The sequence below is a fragment of the Bactrocera neohumeralis genome, chromosome 4, assembly GCF_024586455.1.
Source record: "Bactrocera neohumeralis isolate Rockhampton chromosome 4, APGP_CSIRO_Bneo_wtdbg2-racon-allhic-juicebox.fasta_v2, whole genome shotgun sequence".
NCBI lineage: Eukaryota > Metazoa > Arthropoda > Insecta > Diptera > Tephritidae > Bactrocera > Bactrocera neohumeralis.
In genome coordinates, this window is record NC_065921.1 from 14,311,311 (window position 1) to 14,334,437 (window position 23,127).

The 23,127-nt window shown below is 33.6% G+C and overlaps 1 protein-coding gene across 1 annotated transcript in view; it reads right to left on the reverse strand.

Moving 5' to 3' along the window:
- The window catches only part of LOC126755280 (protein sax-3), a 236,083-nt gene extending 216,239 nt beyond the window's left edge, over window positions 1–19,844 (reverse strand). The window contains exon 1 of the mRNA XM_050467729.1: window positions 18,871–19,844. Coding sequence (XP_050323686.1) covers window positions 18,871–19,198 — 328 coding nt within the window. The 5' untranslated portion in view covers window positions 19,199–19,844. The remainder of the gene's footprint in view (window positions 1–18,870) is intronic.
- Between the last annotated feature and the right edge of the window lie 3,283 nt (window positions 19,845–23,127).

Sequence of the window (23,127 nt, forward strand, 5' to 3'; positions counted from 1 at the left end):
TTGTTGTTTTTGCGTCACCACACATTTTCCACACACACACATACACAACTTTACATATGTGTGCGGATTTTTTCCCTGCGTTTTATATTGAAAATAACCAAAAATTGTTTGCCGCATAAAATTGGCGATTGCATTCATTTCCACATAAATATGCATATTTTCGTAAGTGAAATAAATAACTCGGTTGGTATTTGCTGGTGAAAATATCGAAAATATTTGCCAGACAACGCACAACAGAAGCGCACAATTTTACTTTACCCCAACTATTTTTTTCGGAATCGGTAGTCAGCAGCAAAAAGCCTCAAAAAGCCAACAAAGAATTTGTGCTTGTGTGTGGCAATAAAAAGGTGACGATAGTGTTGTGTAGCAACTGTGTTGGCGGTGGCTATACCTGCAACTATTAAATTGACAGCTTACTTATATGAGTTTGCTGGTGCTGTGTTGCCCAGTGAGCCAAAAGGATGTTCATAAAAGTGTATACAAATATATTTTTCTTGATTTTAGGCGATCAGTTTGTATGGCAACTATATGTTATAGTGGTCCGATCTAAACCATTTCTTCGGATATTGTAGGGCTGCCCTTGATATTAAATCGTGACAAATTTCGGGAAGATATCTCAAAAACTGAAGAATTTTTCCGTACTAGAACTTAATTCTGATTGGTCAGTTTGTATGACAGCTATAGGATATAGTAGTCCAATTTTAACAATTTCTTCGGACATTGTAGCGATGTCTTCAGTATAAAATCTTTTCAAATAAAAAAGTTCCCTATACAAGAACTGAGTTTGGTTTGGTCAGTTTTTATGGTGACATTAAGCTATAGTGATCCGATCTCGGTACTTTTTTTGACCTTACACCTCTGACTGACATAATAACGTGTGTCAAATTTGATGACGAAATCTTGTCAAACAAAAAAATTTCCATACAAGAACTTAATTCTGATCGGTCAGTTTATATGATAATTATAGAATATAGTAATCTGTTGTGGCCGATTCATAAAAATGAACAGTTTCTTGGCAAACAAAGACGTGTGAAAATTTTCAGATCGATATCTCAAAAATTGAGAGGCTACTTCGTGCATATGTAGACAGACGAACATGACACGGTCGAAACTCAACATGCTGGTCGTTTAAATAGTACAAATACTATATAGGGTCTCCAACATTTCCTTTTGGGGTGTTACAAACATCGTGGCAAACATAATAAATCCTGTTCAGGCTATAACTAATAGACTGATCTGCCATTTCTGTCTGACTTTTCTCGATTTTAATACATCGTAACTTGTATGAACAGGCCAACAGGTATCTCCAGAGCAAATGACAAATTATTTGGAGCTTTAAATTATAACACAGAGATCAACATTCTGGAAAAATATGACTTTTTTGAGTTCAATCAGAACTAGTCAACTTTACAACCAAAATCAGTGGGTTTAACAAAGATTCTTTCGATAAAAAGTTTCGACGAACACGTCTCAGTTTTTTAAATCAAATATTAACCCTTATTATGGGATATCATAAAGATTATAGAAGATTTTGCCTAAGGGCAGATCATATTTTGTGGTTCTCTCACTATGAAGCTTGCGATATTGCCCTGATTTTAAGCAAACCCTATTGATTGAGGAAGCTTGAACGCCTTTGCTTGAGGCAGATTTTTAAATATCAGACTCTGCAAGACCTATGTGTCCGCATAATACAGTTTTCGTCTTGATGAAGTGAGATGTAAATTAAATCACTAGCTCTTGAAATTATTAGAGAAAATTTCGTCTAAGGCCAGACCAAATTTTGAGGTCCTCTCACTCTCAAACTTGCGATATTTCACTATTGACTTAGGAAGCTTGAACGCCTTTGTTTGAGGTAGATTTCTAAATATTAGACTCTACAAGACCTATGTGTCCGCATAATGCAGTTTTCGTCTTGATGAAGTCAAATGTAAAATAAACTCAAAGTTCTTGAAAAGACTAGCTCGGAAAAATCATCAGGATGCATTCAATTAAGCACGACTAAATAAGTTAAACAGGGTTGCTTGTGAACCTCAACTTCCATGGGCGTTTCTGACGAACCCATTTCTTTGTTACATTATGAAAGTACCGCCTTGTGGATTTTATTACTACTACAGAACAAATTTTGGATACGGAGGTTTAATATAAAAATATAAGTTTTACTTTCTATGGATATAATCTATCATAACAGAAACCTTAAAAGTACTACCTATGTATATCTAACCAAACCAAAATAAATTATTTTTCAGCTTTCCTTCTATACAAATATTCTGAGCTTTAACCTGAAAAGACCCACATGCTGCGATTTTCATAAGGCCGATTTTATTTTCATGATTTCGTTGTCTCAAATCGCAAACTTATTTCACCTTTTCCTATGAATACAGTCGGAATACTACCTACAATACTAAACACTCGCTAATGTGACGTCACCGAAACAGCTGATTCTGTCAAAGCGCCTTTAAAGACTGTAAAATCAACGCAATTTCCATATGCTTCATACCAAACCTTGTCTCATCTAAATCAGATATTTAATGCTTATGTGTTCATAATATAATACATACATATATACACTATAAAGAAAAGTACATATTTAAATATCATTTTTGCAACGCTATCGATTTCACTTCGTTGACTGTTTGATGATTTTTGCATATTTGCCATGTCAGATTGCAATGCCACACCGGTTGGTAAATCCTCTTTATGCCGCGTGTCATATCAAGCATATGAGTGTGTGATGAAGTGGCATATATGGAAAAAATTACACAGGATTGTATAAACTCACATTCAGTGGCAAATAGTTTTTTATTACATTTACTCCTGTATATATAAGTATTACCGACGGTAGCGCATTTTTTAATGTACGAGTGGTTAATATGCGACTGAAATGTAAGCTTATCAAGTTTCTATAAAAAAGGAAGGAAAAAACATTTCAATGCGGGGATAAAAAGTTATAATGTCAAGAGTTAAAGATTGACATGGAAAATACGAGTATTGATAGCTTTTGGAAAAAATTGTAAAAGTGTGTGTTTGTTGTGTTAAAAATATACGTAATATATGCAAAATAGTCAAAGGATTCATAGACGGATTTGTCATTGAAACCCTCAATAAACGTCATGTTGACGGCTAATTTTATTCCGCAAATTTTATTGGCAAGGCATGAATATCAATGTTAGAAAAAGTATTACATGTGTATGGATTTATTTTAGCTAACGGTAAATATATAGTGAATAAATGTATAAAACCGCATTTGTAACCTTTGTGGCTTTGTGCGCTCATATGCTGATAAAATGCACTTTAATTCAGTCAGAAAATGATATTGATAATGTAATAAATAGCGTAGATGATATTATGATAAATATAATAAACTTTAGATGCTACTAGAAGCTTATCAGCTTACGTAGCAGCTATTTGGTATATCGAATTGCAGTTAGAAGGCTTCGCAAATGCTTACAAACCTCAAACAACGAAATGTGTAGGGGGAAAGCCTCGATAGAATTCTGATTTTTTGCGCTTAAATATAGTAAATTGTGAGATAAATATGAACTGTATAAAATAACATTACAGAACACACGTTGTATGGCAGATTCTCAGCATTTGAGGAGAAAAAACGTATATACGATCTTGAGTTGAAGCGTTTAACAAAATATCTGTTGAATACAGCTAAGAAAGTTTTAGTAAAATAAAATAACTCTGTACTTTTAATATACACAATTTTATAGTGTACAGGTGCCTAAAGTTCAACAGACTAACTAGTTGACACTTATGTCTACCACGTAGAAGCCATGGTAGTTGGTAGTCAAGTGTCTGTCATTGCATTTACATGCCTGATTTGTTATGCTCGTCCAGTTTAACGAGTTGTTAGTCAGCAGGACAGCATGCTGAGGCAGGAAGTCACATTTTAAAGCGAACAAACATATGAGTCCCTACACAACATACAATATGTATATGTAAACAAACAGTCTGCGTGTGTGCAATCTCAGCGCTACCTCAAGCACGAATTTCGCAACTGAAATTGCAATTTCAAGTGCAATAAATTCATATTCAAGACATATTACAACTAAAACGAGCGTAAAAATGAAAATGTCAGTCAATCAAGCAGACAGCAAGTGGACAGACAACAGCCAAGCAACAAACATATTTACACTTAGTACAAGCACTGCCTGTGAAGGCGTGGAGTGCCGCGCAGTGTGTTGATTGCTTCAGTTATGGTGTGGCGCAGCAGGCGCCTCAGCGGAGTCACAAGTCTTACTAAATATACATAACTATATGTAAACATGTGTGTGCGTGTGTTTTGTGGAAACTCGAAAACTAGCAAATTTCACAGCTGCTTATGGCCTAAGACACAGCTGTGATACGTTGTCCACCAATTGCCGCTTCGCTCTCGCTCAATGAATGGACGACAGTTGTTCCAGTGCAGTCTCTGTGTCTTCATGCAAGTAAGAATTTCATTATGGGGCGGACATGTGCGAGCTGTTGGGAATTTATTTGCATAACTTATTGAGCAGTTCAAAGTCAAGGATAAGCCAACGAGCAAAAGCTGCAATGCAGTTCTATCTTTTTATTCAATTTTTGCCTTCTTTCTCTTTTATATTTTATTTTAACATTTATATGCGCATATCTTACTCTTTGCTTCCCCTCAGCATTTACTTGCCACAAACTTGAAATTCGTTCAATTTGATTTTCGATTTGTTTCTCGTGCACACAATAATTCAGCTTTCAACACATTTTATTACCACTTTACAGTGCCTGATAAGGATCGAAATTTTCCACATACATACATATGTACATACATATATGAGAAGGCCATAAATTTGTGTCTTCAGTAATTTGAAACTTAAAGCTTTTAACACTTGCTTCGATTATCGAAATATGCTTACGGTTGTTGTTATTTTTGTGTCTGGTTTCGTTTAAAGATTTTCGCTGGGAACTCGTGGTATTATTCTTTAGTAGGCGTTTCCATGCTGAGTAATGCGTGCTTTTTGAGTTATTGAGTGAAAGCGATATTCTGAGAAAGCCGCAATTCCGATAGAAAACCGCGCATGAGATACTGAGAAAATAAAAATTTATGGGACCACTTTAAATTTATCTGAAATTTCAGTATTTATTTCCAGTTTATTGATTCTGCGAGTTGGTCACACATTTTGTTGGCTCTTTTTGGTATAATTTTCAATAAATGTTATGGATCTTTAAGCCAAATTATTCTATATTATTACATATTTTCACAACTTCCAAAAAATTCTTTTTTCATAGTTTGGAAGCAAAGTTATGCAAATAAATTTCCAAAAAGTGCTATTTTTCCCCTAGTTTGGAAGCAAAATCTTCGTTAACACTAAAAAAAGTATGTCTTTAAAAATATAGAATAGCTTTGGAAAAGGAAATTCAAGCTATATTCCGTTTTTAATTGTTTTTCGATAAAATAAATTAAGATTTGCACTATTTTTCAAAATTTTATAATCCCGAAATTTCGGGATCACTCCAGATTTTTCAGAATTTACGGTTTTGAGTCATTAGATCTTTCATTCACATAAAAATAGTATGATTATAACATATCCCTAAAAATGTTCACCAAAATGCATTTGGATAAGTTAATTCATTTTCCTTTTCGATTATTTTTGATAAAATAAGTTTTATGTGACACATATTGGAATATACTACTAAATTTTGTAAATTGTAAGAAATTTTAAGATTTGCAGTTTTTTCCAAATTTTTTGAATCCCGAAATTTCGGGATCAAAATTTACCAATCCCGATTTTTTCGGGATTAACAAATTTAAATAGTTATAAGCTTCTATGGGCATTCAAACAATTTTTTAAATAATAAAGCTATATTTTGCATGTTTTTTTCATATAAAAATTTGGAAAAATTGTGATGTTCGAAATTTCAATTTATAAAAAAATGAAAACAAACAGTATATGTAGGTTTATTTGACTATATGCAACATTCATATAAAACCAACGATGCATTTTAAAACTATTAAAAAATCAATAATTTACAACAATTAATAATAAATTTTGATGTGAGCACTAAGTAGGCGTTAAATTTTTGTAAGCATCTTATACAACTTTTTCTAAATTATAAGGAGAATTAAAAATATGTACATACATATTAAAAATAATATAAAAATTAATTTATTTTCGGGATCCCGAATTCTTTGTTTCGGGATTTTGTTACGAAAGCTAATAAAATGCCCATTAGGAATTATATTTCAGCTTTTAAATTTTAAATCCCGAAATTTTTTTTGAGAATTGTTTCGGGATTTTGCTATGAAAGCTAATAAAATGCATTAGAAATGCAATTTATGCTTTTATACACCATATGACTTCAAATTTAAGCATTATTAACAGCTAAAATGTAGTTTGCAATTAAAAAAAAATGTTTTGAAATTTGGAAAAAATTTCAATATTGAAATATAAATATTTTGACCAACAACTTTTTGCTTAGCACCAATATTACTATTACAACACTATTTATGTATACTATTTCACTACTAAAAAATAGTTTATTGCTTTCTTGCATACCCATTTTTATCGCCTAACCCTTCCCGTTATTCATTGTATTATTATTTCTATTTAACGGCCAACTAAACATTCTCAACTATTGCCACCGTTATTTGCTAGCATTTCATACGCATTTTTTACGACCCGAAAAAATGGGTACATAACAATTACCAGCCTTTTTCGTAGCACTTCAAGGCCCCCAATACTCACACATATATTCATACATACATACGTACTCGTACTGCGCTATCTTTCTATTAACATCAGCTTTTTATGCCCATTTTATGAGAATTTGCTTTTATCATGTCTAACTCAGAACCCCACATTTCAAGCTTCTACAACGTACTTGAATTTCAACTATCTTTTGTTGTTAATAGAAGGCGCTCATGTGTGGAAACTAATAAATTTCACTTTTATAAAAGTATTTTATTATCAAAAATTATACGAAGGAAAATAAAATAAACGAAATGAAAGCAAAGAAATTGCAAAAAAAAACGTTCAGCAGCCTAAATTCGGCAGACAGGCTGTTTAGTTTGTGGCGCTGCTGCCAGCATTGCCAGCTGCGCAGGAGCCACATTATTTCCGGCCTGTCAAACCGAAACGACTACAGATACGACAACTGGCTGCTGCTTCTAAATTTTCATTATCAACTCATATATTATAGTTTCTGACATATTTCCGCCACCATGCCACACGCGTCGACAGCAGCTTAATACATACAAACATACCTAACTGTTTGTATGAGAATTGTAGCAGTTTTTCTTGTTTAAACTTTTTGCGCCAACTAGAAATGCTTCGGCAACTTTTTGCTACACATTTTCCTTCTTGAAAATAGTTGTTAATACAAAAGTAGTTCTAGTTGTCGACATCTCCACCCCCCATCTTTAATAACTGTGAGGAGCAACGGAAAACCACGGCTAGACAGGATGACTGCCTCCCTGCTAAAATATGCTGCCACTGGCCTTCAACGGCAGGCGCTTTTTTATTGGCGGCATTGGCTCTCATAGTGCTGCCGGGGAGCATTGGTAGTCGGAGACAGTGTCGAAGTTCAGGCGCATAAAACAGTCCTGCAAGTCATAAGTTATTTAAGTTATGCATGTGTGCTGATTTATTGCGACGATCCCATAGTTTGTTGCTTATAAATATATTTACATATGTACATACATATGTATGTCTTTAAGTGGTTGCATGTATGAGTCGCTCAGCCCCCAAAAGCACAACTGAGTAAGGTGTCTTTGCAACATGCCACTCCAACAACCAGCCACGGCAGTCCCTTTTTGCTAGTCCACCCAACACTAATAAGAACAACAAGCAGCGGCAACAAATTTATGCTACTCAAGCGCTCTCGCCTCTTCAACTCTTAACCTTCTTTGCGGCACATAAATATTTTTGCACCAACACACACACAAACATAAGAATGTATGTTGCATATATTATTGCATAAATGAAAACTTATGACTAGCAAATAGTTTGGACCCGCACACGCACAGCCACACAAATGTCTAGAATTCTCTGTGTAGATAGTTGAATTATCAAAAGTTGCTCTTGCACATATTGCCTTCCTTCGTCTGGTGCGTCCGCTCATTGCTGTTGTCAGCGGCGGGCGCTCGTAACTGCTGCCACTTTAATAGCATCGGAGTGTCAGACTTGGTAATTTGGTCGCCTTTGGAATAGTCACACATGCAAATGCAGAATTTAACTCACTTTTTAGTGAATATTTATGCACCATAAACATTTTGAGTGGATCGCCAGGAGGCACTTTGTAGCCTCCTAAGAGTTTTAGATAATTTATGAAACGCCTTCAGAAGCTTAAAAAGACTCAACTTTAACTCCAACCTTGTTGTAGAAAGTCAGACTAGCTTTCTCATGAGAGGCAGCTCTCAAAGTTTTAACTATATTCTCAACAGAATATACTAATTTTACCATGAAATTTGTAACTCCCAGAAGGAACGTCGGAGGCCCCATAAAATACGTATATATGGGGCGAGTGGCCAGCTGAGTTGATGTTACCAGGTCCATCCTTTTGTCCGTTTTAAGATATCGATCTCAAATTGTGCACATATTCTTTTCTCTTCGAAAAGTCGCTCATTTGTCGAATCGTCCAATATCGGATCACTATACCGTATAGCTGTCATACAAAGTAAACTATCGGAATAAAGTGTTTATATGACAAACTTTTTTATTTAACGCGATATCTTCACAACATTTGGCATGGATTATTATCTAAAGCGATACTGTATTCTTCGAAAAAATTGATGAGGTTGGATCATTATAGCATATAGCTGTCATACAAACTGATCGATTCAAATTCAGTCCTTGTATGGACAACTTCTTTATTTAACGAAATATATTCCCGAAATTTGGCATTAATTATTGTCTAATGCAATATGGCAATCTCCGAAGAAATTGATAAGATTTGATCATTATAGCATATAGCTGCCATACTAACAGAACGATCGGAATCATGTCTTTGTACATCAAACTTTTTCATTTGATGAGATATATTTTCGAAATTTGGCATGGATTATTACGTTAAACAATGGTGTAAGTTCCAAAAAAAGTACTGAGATCGGATCACCTTAGCCTAAAGTCGCCATACAAAATGATCGATCCAAATTCAGTCCTTGTATGGTGAGGTTTTTCATTTGGCCAAATTACTTCAAGAAACTTGGCATGGATCATCTATCCAAATAACAATACAATCTTTGAAGAAATTGTTCAGAAAGGTTCTTTATAGCATATACTTAGCTGTTATATGAACTGACCGGTTAAAAACGAGTTTTTGTTGTAAAATCTTCTTTGTTTGTGAAAGGTTTTGTAGCTTTGGTGCAACCGTTTTTTTTCTTGTTTATTTCATTACATATTTTTGAATTAATTCATTTCAATTAATTTTATTTTATTTTTTGTTTTTGTTTATTTAATTAATTTATTTTTATATACTTTTTGTTTTATAATTTTTTTTTATGTTTTGTTTTACTTTATTTTGGTTTGTTTTACCTAATTTTTATTGCTTTTTTAAATTTATAATATTTTGTTTTTATTTCATATTTTTCATTTAATTTAATTTAATTTAATTTAATTTAATTTAATTTAATTTAATTTAATTTAATTTAATTTAACTTAATTTGGTTTTGATTAATTTGATTTAATTTAATTACTTAAATTTAGTTTAATTAAATATACCTTTATTTAATTTAATTTAATTTAGTTAAACTCAGATTAATTTGATTTAATTTAATTATTTGAATTTAGTTTAATTTCTTTTAATTTAATTTAATTTTAATTAATTTAATTTATTTTAATTTCATTTATTTTAATTTAATTTAATTTGTTTTGCATAGTTATTTAAATTTAATTTAATTAAATTTTTTAAATTTAATTTATTTTAATTTTTTTATTTAATTCAATTTAATTTAATTTTATTTTATTTAACGTTCTTCAATTTTATTCGCTCTAATATAATTTTCTTCAACTCAAATGTATGTCTTACTCCAACACTCCTCCAACTGCTCACTGGGTACACCTATTCCCCAAAAAATAGTTATACTAAATAAGAATTTATGTTTTTGCCTGTGCGTGTGAGTATTTTCCTTCAAGTACTTGGTTGCATTTTTCGGCAACACCGTTATAAATTTTACTCTAGAGCTCTTTCGTTTAACTTGCAGCCAGCCAGCCAGACACTTTTATTAGTTGTTACTATTGTGGGAGCTGCTTACTATATTTCGGCATGCACACACCCACACACACATATGTATACAGGTACAAGTATGCGCATTTATAATACTTTATACTTTTACAACTTCATTTTCAGTGCAATTTTTATGCTGCAACACGTAATTTTTTTGATCGTCTGAATTACGTCTGACTGCCAGAATAAGTTATTTCGCCATGCACACATATGACAGTGCTTTCAAAAGTGTGTTTTATTTTCTTTTATTTATAAAGCGTATTTTTAGCACTTTTTGTGGACTAACAACAAATACAAGCGCTGCTTTTTCAGTTTTTAGTTGGCACAGAAGTGCACTAAAGTGTGTAAAATTGTTGTTGTTTTATGTATTTTTGTGAAGTAGTTTTCTACTTTTTAGTAAATTTGTTGTTGCTTTTTATTTTTTTATCTCAGTTGGAGGTGCTTTTTCCGTTGACTTTGGCGCTTTCGTTGCACAAATGGAAATTTATACTTCAACATATGTGTTTAAATGTAAATAAGTGTGCGTGTGTGTGTGCGAATAAGAGTTTTCCATGAAATATAGTACTTTTCCGTCTATTTAGTATGTGTGGGTGCATATGTTTTGCTTATAAACCTGGTATATTTAAATATAATTCTGCATGCGCTTCGCTAGCCGCTTGTGTGCCTCACATATGTTGCCATATGCACATGTGTGTGCGTGTATGTTTGAAGGTATGTTGCCTGCTTCCAGCCAGCTGCCGTCTGCAGTTTCGAAAGTATTTTGTCGCCTATTAACGCATTAAGCTGCAAAAGTTCTTAAGTTAAATTTACTGGCTGTCTCACGTTTTGTTGCACGAAAAAGTTTCACAAGTTAAACTCTTCGCCATTTTGTGCATTAAATTTGGGCGAAAACTTAATTTGTTGTATGAAAATAAGTGGATTTGCAGTTGAAGTTGCTTAAGCAGTCATTTTTATTTAATTAAAACTTAAAACTGAATTATTATGTGTTGCAGTTAGTTGGTTGTGTGACTAATGTGTTGCATTGTAGTGTTGCAGGTTTAAAAAAGTGATTTATATTTTTATTCACTAATTTTTTTGCTACATTTGTTACATTTTATTTCATTATAATACATTTTATTTTATTTTTTATTATAATAAATTATATGAAATATTATTGATTATGAAATTTTCTAACTTTTACAATTACTTAGAAATCAACAGATATTACAGTTATTAGCTAGCGCTAGAAAATAAAATAGTTTCACAAGAAAAGACTTTTTTTTTTTACTTTTTTAAAGTATTATTTTATCTATATTCTGTACTCAAAACTTATAAGTTAAGTGATCGATAGCTTAATATATGAGATAGTGGAAAATATAATTTTTTTCAATAAAGAACAACAAAAATAGATAATTTTCCGCTCTTTTGACATTTATTTTCAGTAAGATTTGCCATTTCATCATTGGAAAGATATACGATCCAACAACGAGTCGAAATTATTAAAATTTACTACCGAAATTCGGAGTCATTGGCCCCAGCTTTAAGAGAGAGCTAATTTATGGTCGTCATAATCGGCCTTTCAATCAACAATTAAGCGTCTAGTGGAACAATTTTAATCCACAGACACAGTACAAAATGATCCCGTGCTGGTCAGACAAAGAAGTGCCCGTAGTGTAGAGAATATTGCTGCCGCTAGCGCATCAATTGAGGAAGACCCAAATCAGTCTCTCACACGTCGTTCTCAACCGTTGCACATCTTTGTGGCGTCGTTGGGGCGAATTTTGTGAAAAGATTTTGGCCTACATTCTTACAAGATCAAATTGGCACAAGAACTGAAGCCGCTTGACCACCAGAATCGTATGCTCGTGAATTGGGACGAGCAAGAACTTGAAAATGATCCGGATTTACATCGAAACATCATCTTCAGCGATGAGCTAATTTCTGACTGAATGGCTTTGTCAATAAGCAAAATATGCGTTATTGGTCAGGCAGCAAACCACACGTACTCTATGAGTCACCATTACGTCCCGAAAAAATTACGGTTTGGTGTGGTTTATGGGTTGGCAGCGTCATTGGGGCGTATTTCTTTCCTGATGATCAAGATCAACAGAACGGTGCCACAAACCACACAGCGAATGATACAATCGATTTATTGAAAACCAAGTTTGGTGAACGTGTTATCACAAGAAATGGCCCAGTCAATTGGCCGCCTCAGCCGTGCGATTTAACGCTAATAGACTATTTCCTGTGTCAAGTCTATGATCAATGAAACAAGCCAGCGACGATTGATGAACTTCGTACGAATGTCGACTCTGAAATTAGCGTCGAAAAATCGCTTTACTGTCTGCACTTCTGCGAGAGTGCCCGTGGTTAAACCGTTTTTGTTTTATTTAAAAACTTTTGTAGCGCTCTTATTGAAAACCCCGTTATGTATCCCAAATTGTGCAAAAGTAAGCGAATGTTCTGAAAGTGGATTATACGATTAAGAAATGGTGATTTTGAGTTGGGAGACGAAGAACGTTCTGAATGGCTAAAGAAGATGTTTGCAAAACACAAGAAAAACTCACAAAATCTGGCGAATTACTCAACCGGCCATCTTTAAACATTTAACAGCAGCTTGATGGTTTCAAAAGCAAGGAATTTGAGTGCCTTACGTATATGAAAAAAGCGATTAATATCGATTACGCTTAAGATTGTAAACGGCGATGAAAAATGGATTCATTGACAACTCTATGTAAATGCAAAAACTTATATAGCCAGGTTGGTCAAATTCCATCCGTGCCGTGAGAACGTTGCCAACAACAGCTCAACAAATTGAACAGAGCGGCTGTAGAAAAATGAACCGAATTTGCAACTAGATACGAAGAAAGAATTTATCAGCATGACAAGGCTCGGCCTCATGTTGCCGGGACGATTGAAAACTATTTGGAAAATAGCGACTGGAAAGTACTGTCTCACTTGCCTTCTAGACCAGAGTTTGCCGCTTCTGACTACTATTTGTTCCGGTCGATACAGGACGCTCTCACTGAATTATGGTTCATATCAGTATAGGTTATCAAAAGCTTGTTTTATTCTTGGTCGTACCGTCGACGCTATTCTTTTGTGATAGAAATCAAAAATTAGCAGAGAGATGGCTAATTGTTGTAGCGCTAGATCGGCAATATTTTGAACGATCTTATTTTATACGTTTTTCTTAAATGAGCATTCAAATTAAAAAAACAAAAACATCGGACGAATATAGAGATTCAATACTTTGAAAATTTAGTTTGATTTTGAATAATGATTACAGTGTGTAGATCTGAAATAATTGAGTTCAGTTCTCACGGAAAGATAACTGCAAAACTTAAATGGAATCTTAACAATACAATATTTTTCGAAAAAGAAACTGCCATACGGTAATTTTTTGAAGGCTGAGCGAATATACTCTCCTTGAGCATCCCAATATGCCTCTAGAAATTAATAAATTTATAATGGCACTTTCAAAACCTCTATAGCCTTCTTAATATATACGATTCACCATAACATACTATATATGTAATATCGTTATTTTTCAATATTTCGCTCTCAGGTATAACCAATATATAACCATTTTATAACCAAAACAAATTTTGTTTCAATTTGAGTGGTTTCTTTTAAATCGTTTTTCCTTCGCCTGTAAATTTATGAAAAGTGATGTTATGTTATATTGCATTTTAAGTGACGATATATGTATGTATGTATATGTATGTATGTAGATATTTATAAGATAGTTTTACTGCTTCTTTTTTTCCTTTTTTCCTTGGTTCAATAAAGTATTTTATGGATATGAAGAGCACTTAGCAACTTAGATAAAAGACAAAATATGGTATATAAGTGGATATAAATGTAAATGACGTTTATCAAAATGCAATATGTTCACACGAGCATTCCAGCGCTATGCCAGACTATGGAATTACGCGTAGCCTTTAGTAAATAGCGCTTGAGTGGTCTTCTGCTTATTGATGCCGCTAGAAACATGTACAAATATATATGTTTATATACTTATGTATATGTGAACTTATTATTTTGGAATATATGTATATATGTATGTTTAGTTGTTATTGTTTTTGGTTGTCTCTTTGCTTGTTTGGCTTGTTTCTAGCTACCCTCCCAACCTTGCGACAGCCTTACTACCATTACTTAGCGCCTATCGTCTCTTTGCCCTCTACTTTTATTTGACTGCCTTTTGGTGTCCTCTCCTACCTTTCTATGAGTGAATTATTCATATTAGCAATTCGACATATGGCACCTCCAATACAATTCTGTGACTTTTTCATATTAAACATACACATGTGTGGTATAAGCATACATGCAACATTTGCCTCAGTGCAGTAAGCAGCAGTCTAGGAACAAATATTAAATGACGGGGCTACTTATTGTAAACATACATATACATATATGTATAATATACAATATATACATATATATTTCTATATTTTTTTCTTTAACTGCCTAATGTCAGCCGCCTGCCTGCCTACTTAGCCGCTTGACTGTCCAATCGTCACATTACCCAGCAGTGATAAAAAATAAGAATTCTACTGCCACTGAAACACCTCTACTTGCCACATACTTATGTACATACTACATTTATTTCTCATGCGTGCTACTGTTGGTATTTTCCTCACATGCGCCTGGACCCTTCTGTTGGCATTTTTTCTTATTTCTTCGACGGGACTCCAACGTGTGTCCAAATGTAGAAATATCCATAAATTTGTAAACGTTGACAGGTCACCAGGGGACGCCACACACACAACGCGCAACTACTTACATATATGCCTAAACATATGTACATATGTAGTATGTAGAATGCTTGCAACACCAGCATACAAGCATCAATATGTGCGCTCGCCAGCCGAAAAATAAGAAATAAACGCGTCAGACGACAACAAAGTCTACGGCGACGACACGTCAGATACAATCAGCGATAAGTTGCGACGTTGTGGCCTTTACACACATTTCTTTCTGCGACTTGCCGCGCCGCCGGACGTGTGTTCTACCACTTTATTTACAATTCAGTTTCGATTTTTTTTCCCGATTTTGGCAGTCGAAGTTGCCTCAAGCTGTTCGGCTTTTGTTTAGCGGTCACCACATATACACATATAAAGACTCACATACATACATTTATAGAAACTTATACATACACATTCATATGAATTTATATGAGTTTTTATCAGCATCAACGCATGCATACATTTTGGCTTCTATCTACATTTGCTATTGTTGTTCAAAATAATTTGCCTCAAATATGTAAATATGTATGATTCTGTGTGTGTGTTGGCATTGTTTTGCATATCTCTACAGCATACAGCTGCCGTTGACAAAACGGCCCAATTAACGTAGACAAGCTGCGGCTGAATGAATGCGCACACACCGGCGAATTGGGTCAAAGGTACTGTGGGCGCCTTTTGTTGCAAGCATTTTTTCTGCCTCTTTGTATGGCTGTCGATTGAGTGATAAATTCTAGTGATTTCTATATGATCTCAAACTTTATTATGTCCTTTTGTTTAAATGATTGTCGGTATTTTTAACGACATAATAAAGACTGGCGTTTGAACGAAAGGAAAAAGGTAGTTGACGCTATCAGTGCTCTTCGTTGTGAAAGCTCATCTACATATGTACAAATATATTATGAGAAAATAGCCTGCTAATGATGCGACAAAGTGCTCTTGATGATGGCGAACAAAGGCAGAGGCAGTCGTAAAGTTTATCAACTATGCGCATGCATCACTAATTTTTGGAGATATGTGGGATTTGTGTACCCAAATTATATACCATACATATGTACATATTTTACTACCTTTACTTAATAAAGACTATTACTAGCGAATATAATAAAAATAAAAATATATATATTGAATATATTTGGTTTTACTTAAAAAAAAACTCAAAATTACCAATAATTAAAAAAAAATTTGGCAGCCGTAACCATATTTAATTAAAAATGACTTTCTTAAAATATGTGGCAACCCTTTGGAAAAATTTAATAGATTTTATTTCATTTCAACTCCTGCTTGTAAGCCTAAAAGGATATTAACCTGAATTTTTTTATTTTTTTCTTAATTATGTTGCAACTCCATGCTTAAAATTAACTGATTTCAGTTTACTCATTAATACCAACGTAGACAATTAAAAGCGTTAGCTTCTCATTTACAAAATATTACTCCCACTTTGTATAAATATGTGGCAACCCTATGTAAAAATTTATCTGATTTAAGTTTGTATATAAAAACTTGGCTAATAGGCATTAGTTCTCCATTCTCCAAAACTTCAAATTTTTCATTACTGCTTAAATATGTGGTAACCCTATGTTAAAAATTATGTGATTTCAGTTTGATTATTAATACTTATGTACATAGAAAATTGGAGACAATAATTCTTCAATCAAAAAATATTTTTCGAATTTTTTAAGAACATAAATTATTCATAAAACATATGGCAACACTTTGGAAATAGGAGTTTTTTAAATTCTGCTTATCAATAGCTACAATGGAATTTCTATATAAATTGTTTATATTTAATGATTTGGAAAGCTTAAAACAAATATTATTCACATGGCAACTCAGCAACCAAGATTTTTGATTTTTTCAAGCTACCCATAAAATTTTAGAACTATCAAGACTTCACAATGTCCTTTTAAAATAAGTTGTGGCTGAAATATGTATTGAATATTTATTTTATTTGTTGTTTTTACTTCATGCAACGTGAAAGGAAGACGCGTGGCAACATCTTAAATTAATTCACAAACTATTTGGTTCAAAAACTATATAGATCAACAGATATATTTTATTTTAGTGCCATGAAAAGCATTTTAGTTTTGTGTATCATTTTTTTCAAATGCATAATAAAAATATGTGGCAACTCTCTAAGGGATATTAGCGTTTAATATATGTATGTGCTTATGGGAACTCGAAAATATTACTGGGTTTTTCTGTACCATCTGATCAAATTTGACACGGACTGGTTTATTTAAACTGAGTCAATAAATTTTTTTCCCAGATTGTTAAAACCTTTTCTTATATTTGTGTCAAATTTGATTTCCATATGCCAATTAGTGTATGGTTTGGCAGTTTATTCTTTACGACTCTCTAAACATCTAGACGGATGGCTCGAAAATGGACGATGGAGTTGGTACGGGAATAAACTAACCAGAGTTAGGCATAAGGCAGCCTTTTAAGTTGCCGGACCACTGCAGTATATTTCAAGCTGAGGTCTTTACTAATGCGAAAGCCGCGAAGCTGGCTCTAAAGCACTGCAGTCAATTCTAGAATAAACATCTATATAGACAGCCAAGTAGCAATAAAGATAGTAACCTCATATCGCATATCTGCCAGAAGTATCTTGGGTAGCAAGGCAGTAATGGAAAGTTTTGCCAGAAGCAAGCAACTTCTACTGGGTACCAGGCCACAAAGGCATCGAGGGCAATGAACTAGTGGATCATCATTGGAAAACTCATGCATTGTCCATACGACGATCCGGACAGAAACATGATAAAGAAAATAAAAAACCGATGGAACGAGCTACCTGGGTGCAAAACTGCAATAGTCATGCGGTCACTGGTCCCTGTCTTGTTGGCGACGCACGTCCGCAGAATGGGGCTGACAGATCGAGAAGACGTCAGGAAATATCTAGAGCCTACCAGGAAAACAATGGAGCGTCTCTTGTGCATTTCTCCCCCATTGGTAAGACCAAGTCGTCATGGACTTAGCAACTAATCTCCATCTGGTATCGAAAAATTAACCTAACCTAACCAAAAGTGCATGTAACGGAACCAATGAGTTCTTGTGTTTGACTCAAATTGTATCGATTACACCGGTCAACAAAAAAAATATTTTTTTTTGGGTTTCTGTTCTCATGCTTTGATTCTGTTTCTAGACATTGAAAAACACTTAAATATTAATCTTTAGTTCTTTAAGTTTGCTTTGGGCTGATCTACATCGATAAGTATATTTGGGGTTTAATACGAGAGAGCTCATATGAGCATAAAAGAAATACAAAAAATATTCACTTTTAGACAGTAATTTCTTGTTATTTTACATTTATATATTATTGTTTATCACACATCTGGAATAAAAACGACTCTTGTATCTAAAAAAAAGTTTTCTAATTATAATCTATAGTAGAAAAAATATAAAAATCAGTCATTTCTGGTTAAAAATCGAAAAATTGCTCTAATTTCTACGAATGCAAACTTTAACCGGAAAAAATTTTGTTTCCTTATTTTTGTCATAGGAGAAACTAAAATTTAACATGTAGATGTCAGACCCAAAAATCGTGTTGACCTGTGTTATTAAATCATGTTCTCGTAGAGGTTTCGAAGAGAGATTATCGTTTGAACAATTTTGAAGTATGATATGGTTTGGCTCATATTTTATCTGAACTGAACATCATGACATTGCCGGTAAGTTTTTTATTGAGCTCGAACATATAAAAAGGCTTGATAAAGTTAAGATAAGTGGATTGATAAAAACTAAATTTGGAATAAGGGAGTTAAAACTTTTTAAACTTTAGATACAAAATATAAATTTACATTAGTGAAGTTCTCAAGAAACATATCCTCCCACATAGGAAATAATTGTACAACAAAGTTAAAAAATAACAACGAACTAAATTAGCTGCTTAACACCGCACCGCATCCATACAAAATAACGGTAGCAGTAAATAAATTCAATTAAAACTCGCATAGCCACTTACCTTCAACACCAACGCCAAGCGCCAACAACAATGCTAGCCAAAGTGCTGCATGAACGAGTAATCCTGGGTGTGCTTCGCGGACTCCGCAGTAATGCCGACTACGCTGCCGGGCGCTACCATGTGGCAGGGCTGACGACGTGCTGCCGCTGTTGCGTGACATGTTTATAGCACGATAGCGCTTTTGGCCAACAACATCGGCAACAACAGCAGTGGCATTGTGTGCACTTTTATTGCTGCTGTTGCACCGACTGTGCCTTTGATTTCGATTTGTGTTTGTGTTTGTTTTTGTATTTGCCATTTTCAATTTCAATTTCGATTTCGATTTCATGCTGCCGCGACCACAACAAGAATCAATGGCCAACCGAGCGACCACACGAACGAACGTACCACAGCGTAAGATGTGGCACGTTGCAACTATGCGCGATAGCTAGTAGCTTAAGTAGCTCAAGAACGCCGAACTTGAACTTGCATTGTGGCAGGCTGGCTGGCTGGCGGGCAGGGTGCACGGTCGGTTGCGCGAGACGCGATATGCGATTGCAACGTTGCACTTTATTCTTACTTGATTGTGTTTGTTTTGAACTCGCGTTTATTGTCGTTTTTAGTTTCTTTTTTTGTTGTTTTTTCGACTCGACTTTCTTTTCGTAATATTTCACTTTTATTCAAAATACACTTTATTTTCGTTTTTTTTTGTTGTTGTTTTCACTGTTGCACGATTGTTTTGCGTGCTCTTAGCGGCGACTATGAAAATCGTGTCGCATAAAATGAAGTGTGCGCATGTGTGTGTTTGTGTGTGAGCGAGCGAATTGCTGGTATTACACAACAATCATGCACTCTGCTGCTGTATGTATGTGTGTGTCACTCCGGGTTCGTATAGCCGGCGACGTGCTGCGACCCCTAAAATCAGCGGCAAACTGTGTCGCGTCGCTGCCACTTAGACGCGTTGCTCCTACGCGCAAAATGCTTCAAAATTCATGTGGCAGCTGCTGAAAGAGAGGCGAAGAGAGAGAGAGAGAGAGTGAGAGTGGTGGAGAGGAAAATGAAATTTGTTGAATTTTCGCGCGTTAAACTAGCATGAGCGAACCTTGCACTTGATGTGGCAAGGACGTGCATGCTGCATGTTGCAGCGTGTGGATGCGACAGCAGCACAGTGAGGTTGAAAAATTACAAGACGACACGGTTACGTGCAACGTACGCGAGACGACGCGCGTCGGCGAAAAAACAAAAAAAAAATGACGAAAATTTAAAAAGCAAGTAAATAACGGTTTTTGCGCTTTCTTCAAAGTCCTTGCGCCATAAATTTGCGCCAGTTGAAATTTTTATGAGCGTCTTGATACTTTCAGCTCAATTTATCACTACCTACTTTATTGCTTGTTGTGTGTTGCATGCCACATATTTACAGTTACGTGTCATTGTGTGTGCGCCAACACTTGACTTTTGTTCGATTTTATGCTTGCTGTTATATAATAAAAATATTTCTGGTTACATGGTGTCTTTGCGGAGTATGTTGCAAGTATGTTGCATGTTATTTGTTGACTATTATTTATGTTTATGATTTTTTTATTTATTCATTTCAAGTTTGTTTTTATTTTTATCGTGCACTATCTTACAGCAAACGGCGGCGAAGTTTTGTGTGCAGTGTCCTTGCCGCTTGCTGTTACATGTCCTTACAGCGAGCGAGTCGCAAGTGGACGTGCCGACATTTTCACTTAAGCATCCTGCAAGTGCGATTGCGGACTTCCTCCTTGGCTTGGCTTCAATATCCTGCAGCTTGCGCTGGTGTAGTGTGTCCTGGAGTGCACTTCACTTGGGCGTCCATATCCTGCTGCTGCTGAGGTTGCTGCTGCTGATGGTGCTTATGCAACTGTAAATAAAAATTCGAGAAGCGGAAAAGTTCAAGTTAGAAATTGTAAACAAGTTTTTGATAAGTTTTTGTGTCATGCTACAGCGTTTCTTTGTATCGTTTATGTCCTTCGCTTTTATAGCTGTTGTAAGTTGCTGTCTTTTTCGTTGTCTTCGTCTTGTCTGTGTCGAATTTGTTTCTTGTTCTGTCCGGTTTGCCGGCTTTTTATCATAAACTTGTGAGAAATTATGGCAAATAAGTTATGAGACATGGACGTTGCCGCTTGGTTGGCTCAGATTGTTGGGAGATAAGCGCCGCTGGGTTTGAAGGGGTGACAGTATAAGGGGTTTGAAACCCCTTGATAATGGAAGTGTGATATTTTGGGTGCAGAAATTGTTGGAAATGTATTTTCTTCAATACGATATGGATATATAGTATATAACATACATTTTAGAAAACAAATATATAATTAATTTTTTTAGTTTTTATCGATAATATTTGGTACCACTTTACAATTTCTGAGAAATTAGTTTATATATTTTTTTTATTTTTACCAAAAGTTATTCTTAGTGATTCTTTAATTTATATTTTAGAAAACCATAATTATTTTTTTTTTAGGTTTGAATATACATACGTGCATACATATATGAGACAGTAAAACAAATAATTTTATTTATTGTACAAAAAATATCAATAAAAAATTTCTAATTCGCAAAAAATTTAAAAAAATGTATTTAATATTTTTTTGAGATACTTAGGATTTTTTTTAATACAAAACGAAATATCAAAAAAACATTTATTTTGCGTTAATAAATATTCAAAAAAATTACAAAAAAAAAATTAGCAAAATATTTTATGAATAATAAATGTTGGAAAATTTTTTTTTTCTTTTTTTTTTTTTGTTAAATAAATTTTCTTAAGATACATTTGTGTACAGTAAATGTTTAAAAAATATTTTTAAAAATTCTTTAAATTTAATATACATATATTTTGAGACACAAATTTTCTATAAACTCAATTTTATTAAAATTTATTTCTCAAACAAATTTTTTTAAATTTCAAATAATTTATTTAATTTTTTTTGGTTCTAATAGATTTCTTTCACAAGATGAAAAATTAAACAAAAAATACTTTAATTTTTGGCTAATAAATGTTAATAAAAATATCAAAATAAAATAACAAAATAAAATTAATTTTTAAAAAATTAATATCTAATTTTTTTTTATTTTTTTTGTTATTAAATTAAATTTTTTTTTTTATTAATGAAGGTTTGAATAAAAAAATGAGTTTATAAAAATGTTAAATAATTTACCTAATATTTTTTTAGGTATGTAGATTTTTTTTATTTTGTGGGTAATATATATTAAAAAAATAATATAAAAATTGCAATAATTAGTAAAAGTTTCAAAAAATTTTTTGTGCAGTTGTTTTCTGTTATATATTAATTTTTATTATATTAATTTTTTAGCAAGAATTTAGAAAAAAGAAAAAAAAAATTTTAAAAACATGTTTATATATAATTTAGAAAAAAAAAATGTAAACATTTTATTTTTTCAAGCAATTCATTTTCAAACGCCACTGTACTCAACTACTCGCCCGCTATGAAACGCGTAATCCTTTACTGCAGCTTTCCATTTGACTCAAGTCAACTCGCTTGGAAATAATTGCTGCGACAAATTAATTTCAGCAACAGCGTCGCAGCGCACTCGCCACTTGCTACAACGCAGGCATGTCGAAACAGAAGCAAAAACAAAATGTTATAGGGCAAAAACAAGCTAGTAAAGGGCAAAAGGGACAACAGTGATTTTATGAAGAAAGCAGAAATTAATAATCTTTCTAATAAGGCTTGCGCTGAAAATCATTAAATTACACATTTCGCTTTTGACCGCACTTTCCACCTCATTAACCGCATTGGATAGCGATAATATGCGCGCTACTCTAAATTAACTAACCATTAGTCGGCGCTAGAACTAATTATAATGGTTGGCAGGTGGTGTATATCCGATGATGTGGCATGAATTAAGCATAAATATGCTTTTTGTGCTATTAAAATTATTTTGTCTATCAAAAATATTTATATGTAAGTAATTGTAGCATACTTGCAGGCGGAGGTTGCAATTAAAGCATACTTCATTTATTTTATTTATTTATGAAAAGTTTCAAAGTTTAAAGCGCAGTTGTTAATTTGTTAGCATAAAGTAGTTGAAGAGTTCGCATAATTGTTTGAAAACGTAATGATTTTTGGAGCACTGCATGCTTGATACTTTTAGAATATAAATAAATGTTGGCAGCGCACAAAAGTAGGCTTACAATGAAATAAATTATTCAAGTGCACTTAGTGTAATGGTTTATTTTTTTGAATTTTATGAGTTAATTGGTATATTTAGTTGCATTGTTAATCATGTTTTATACAGTGA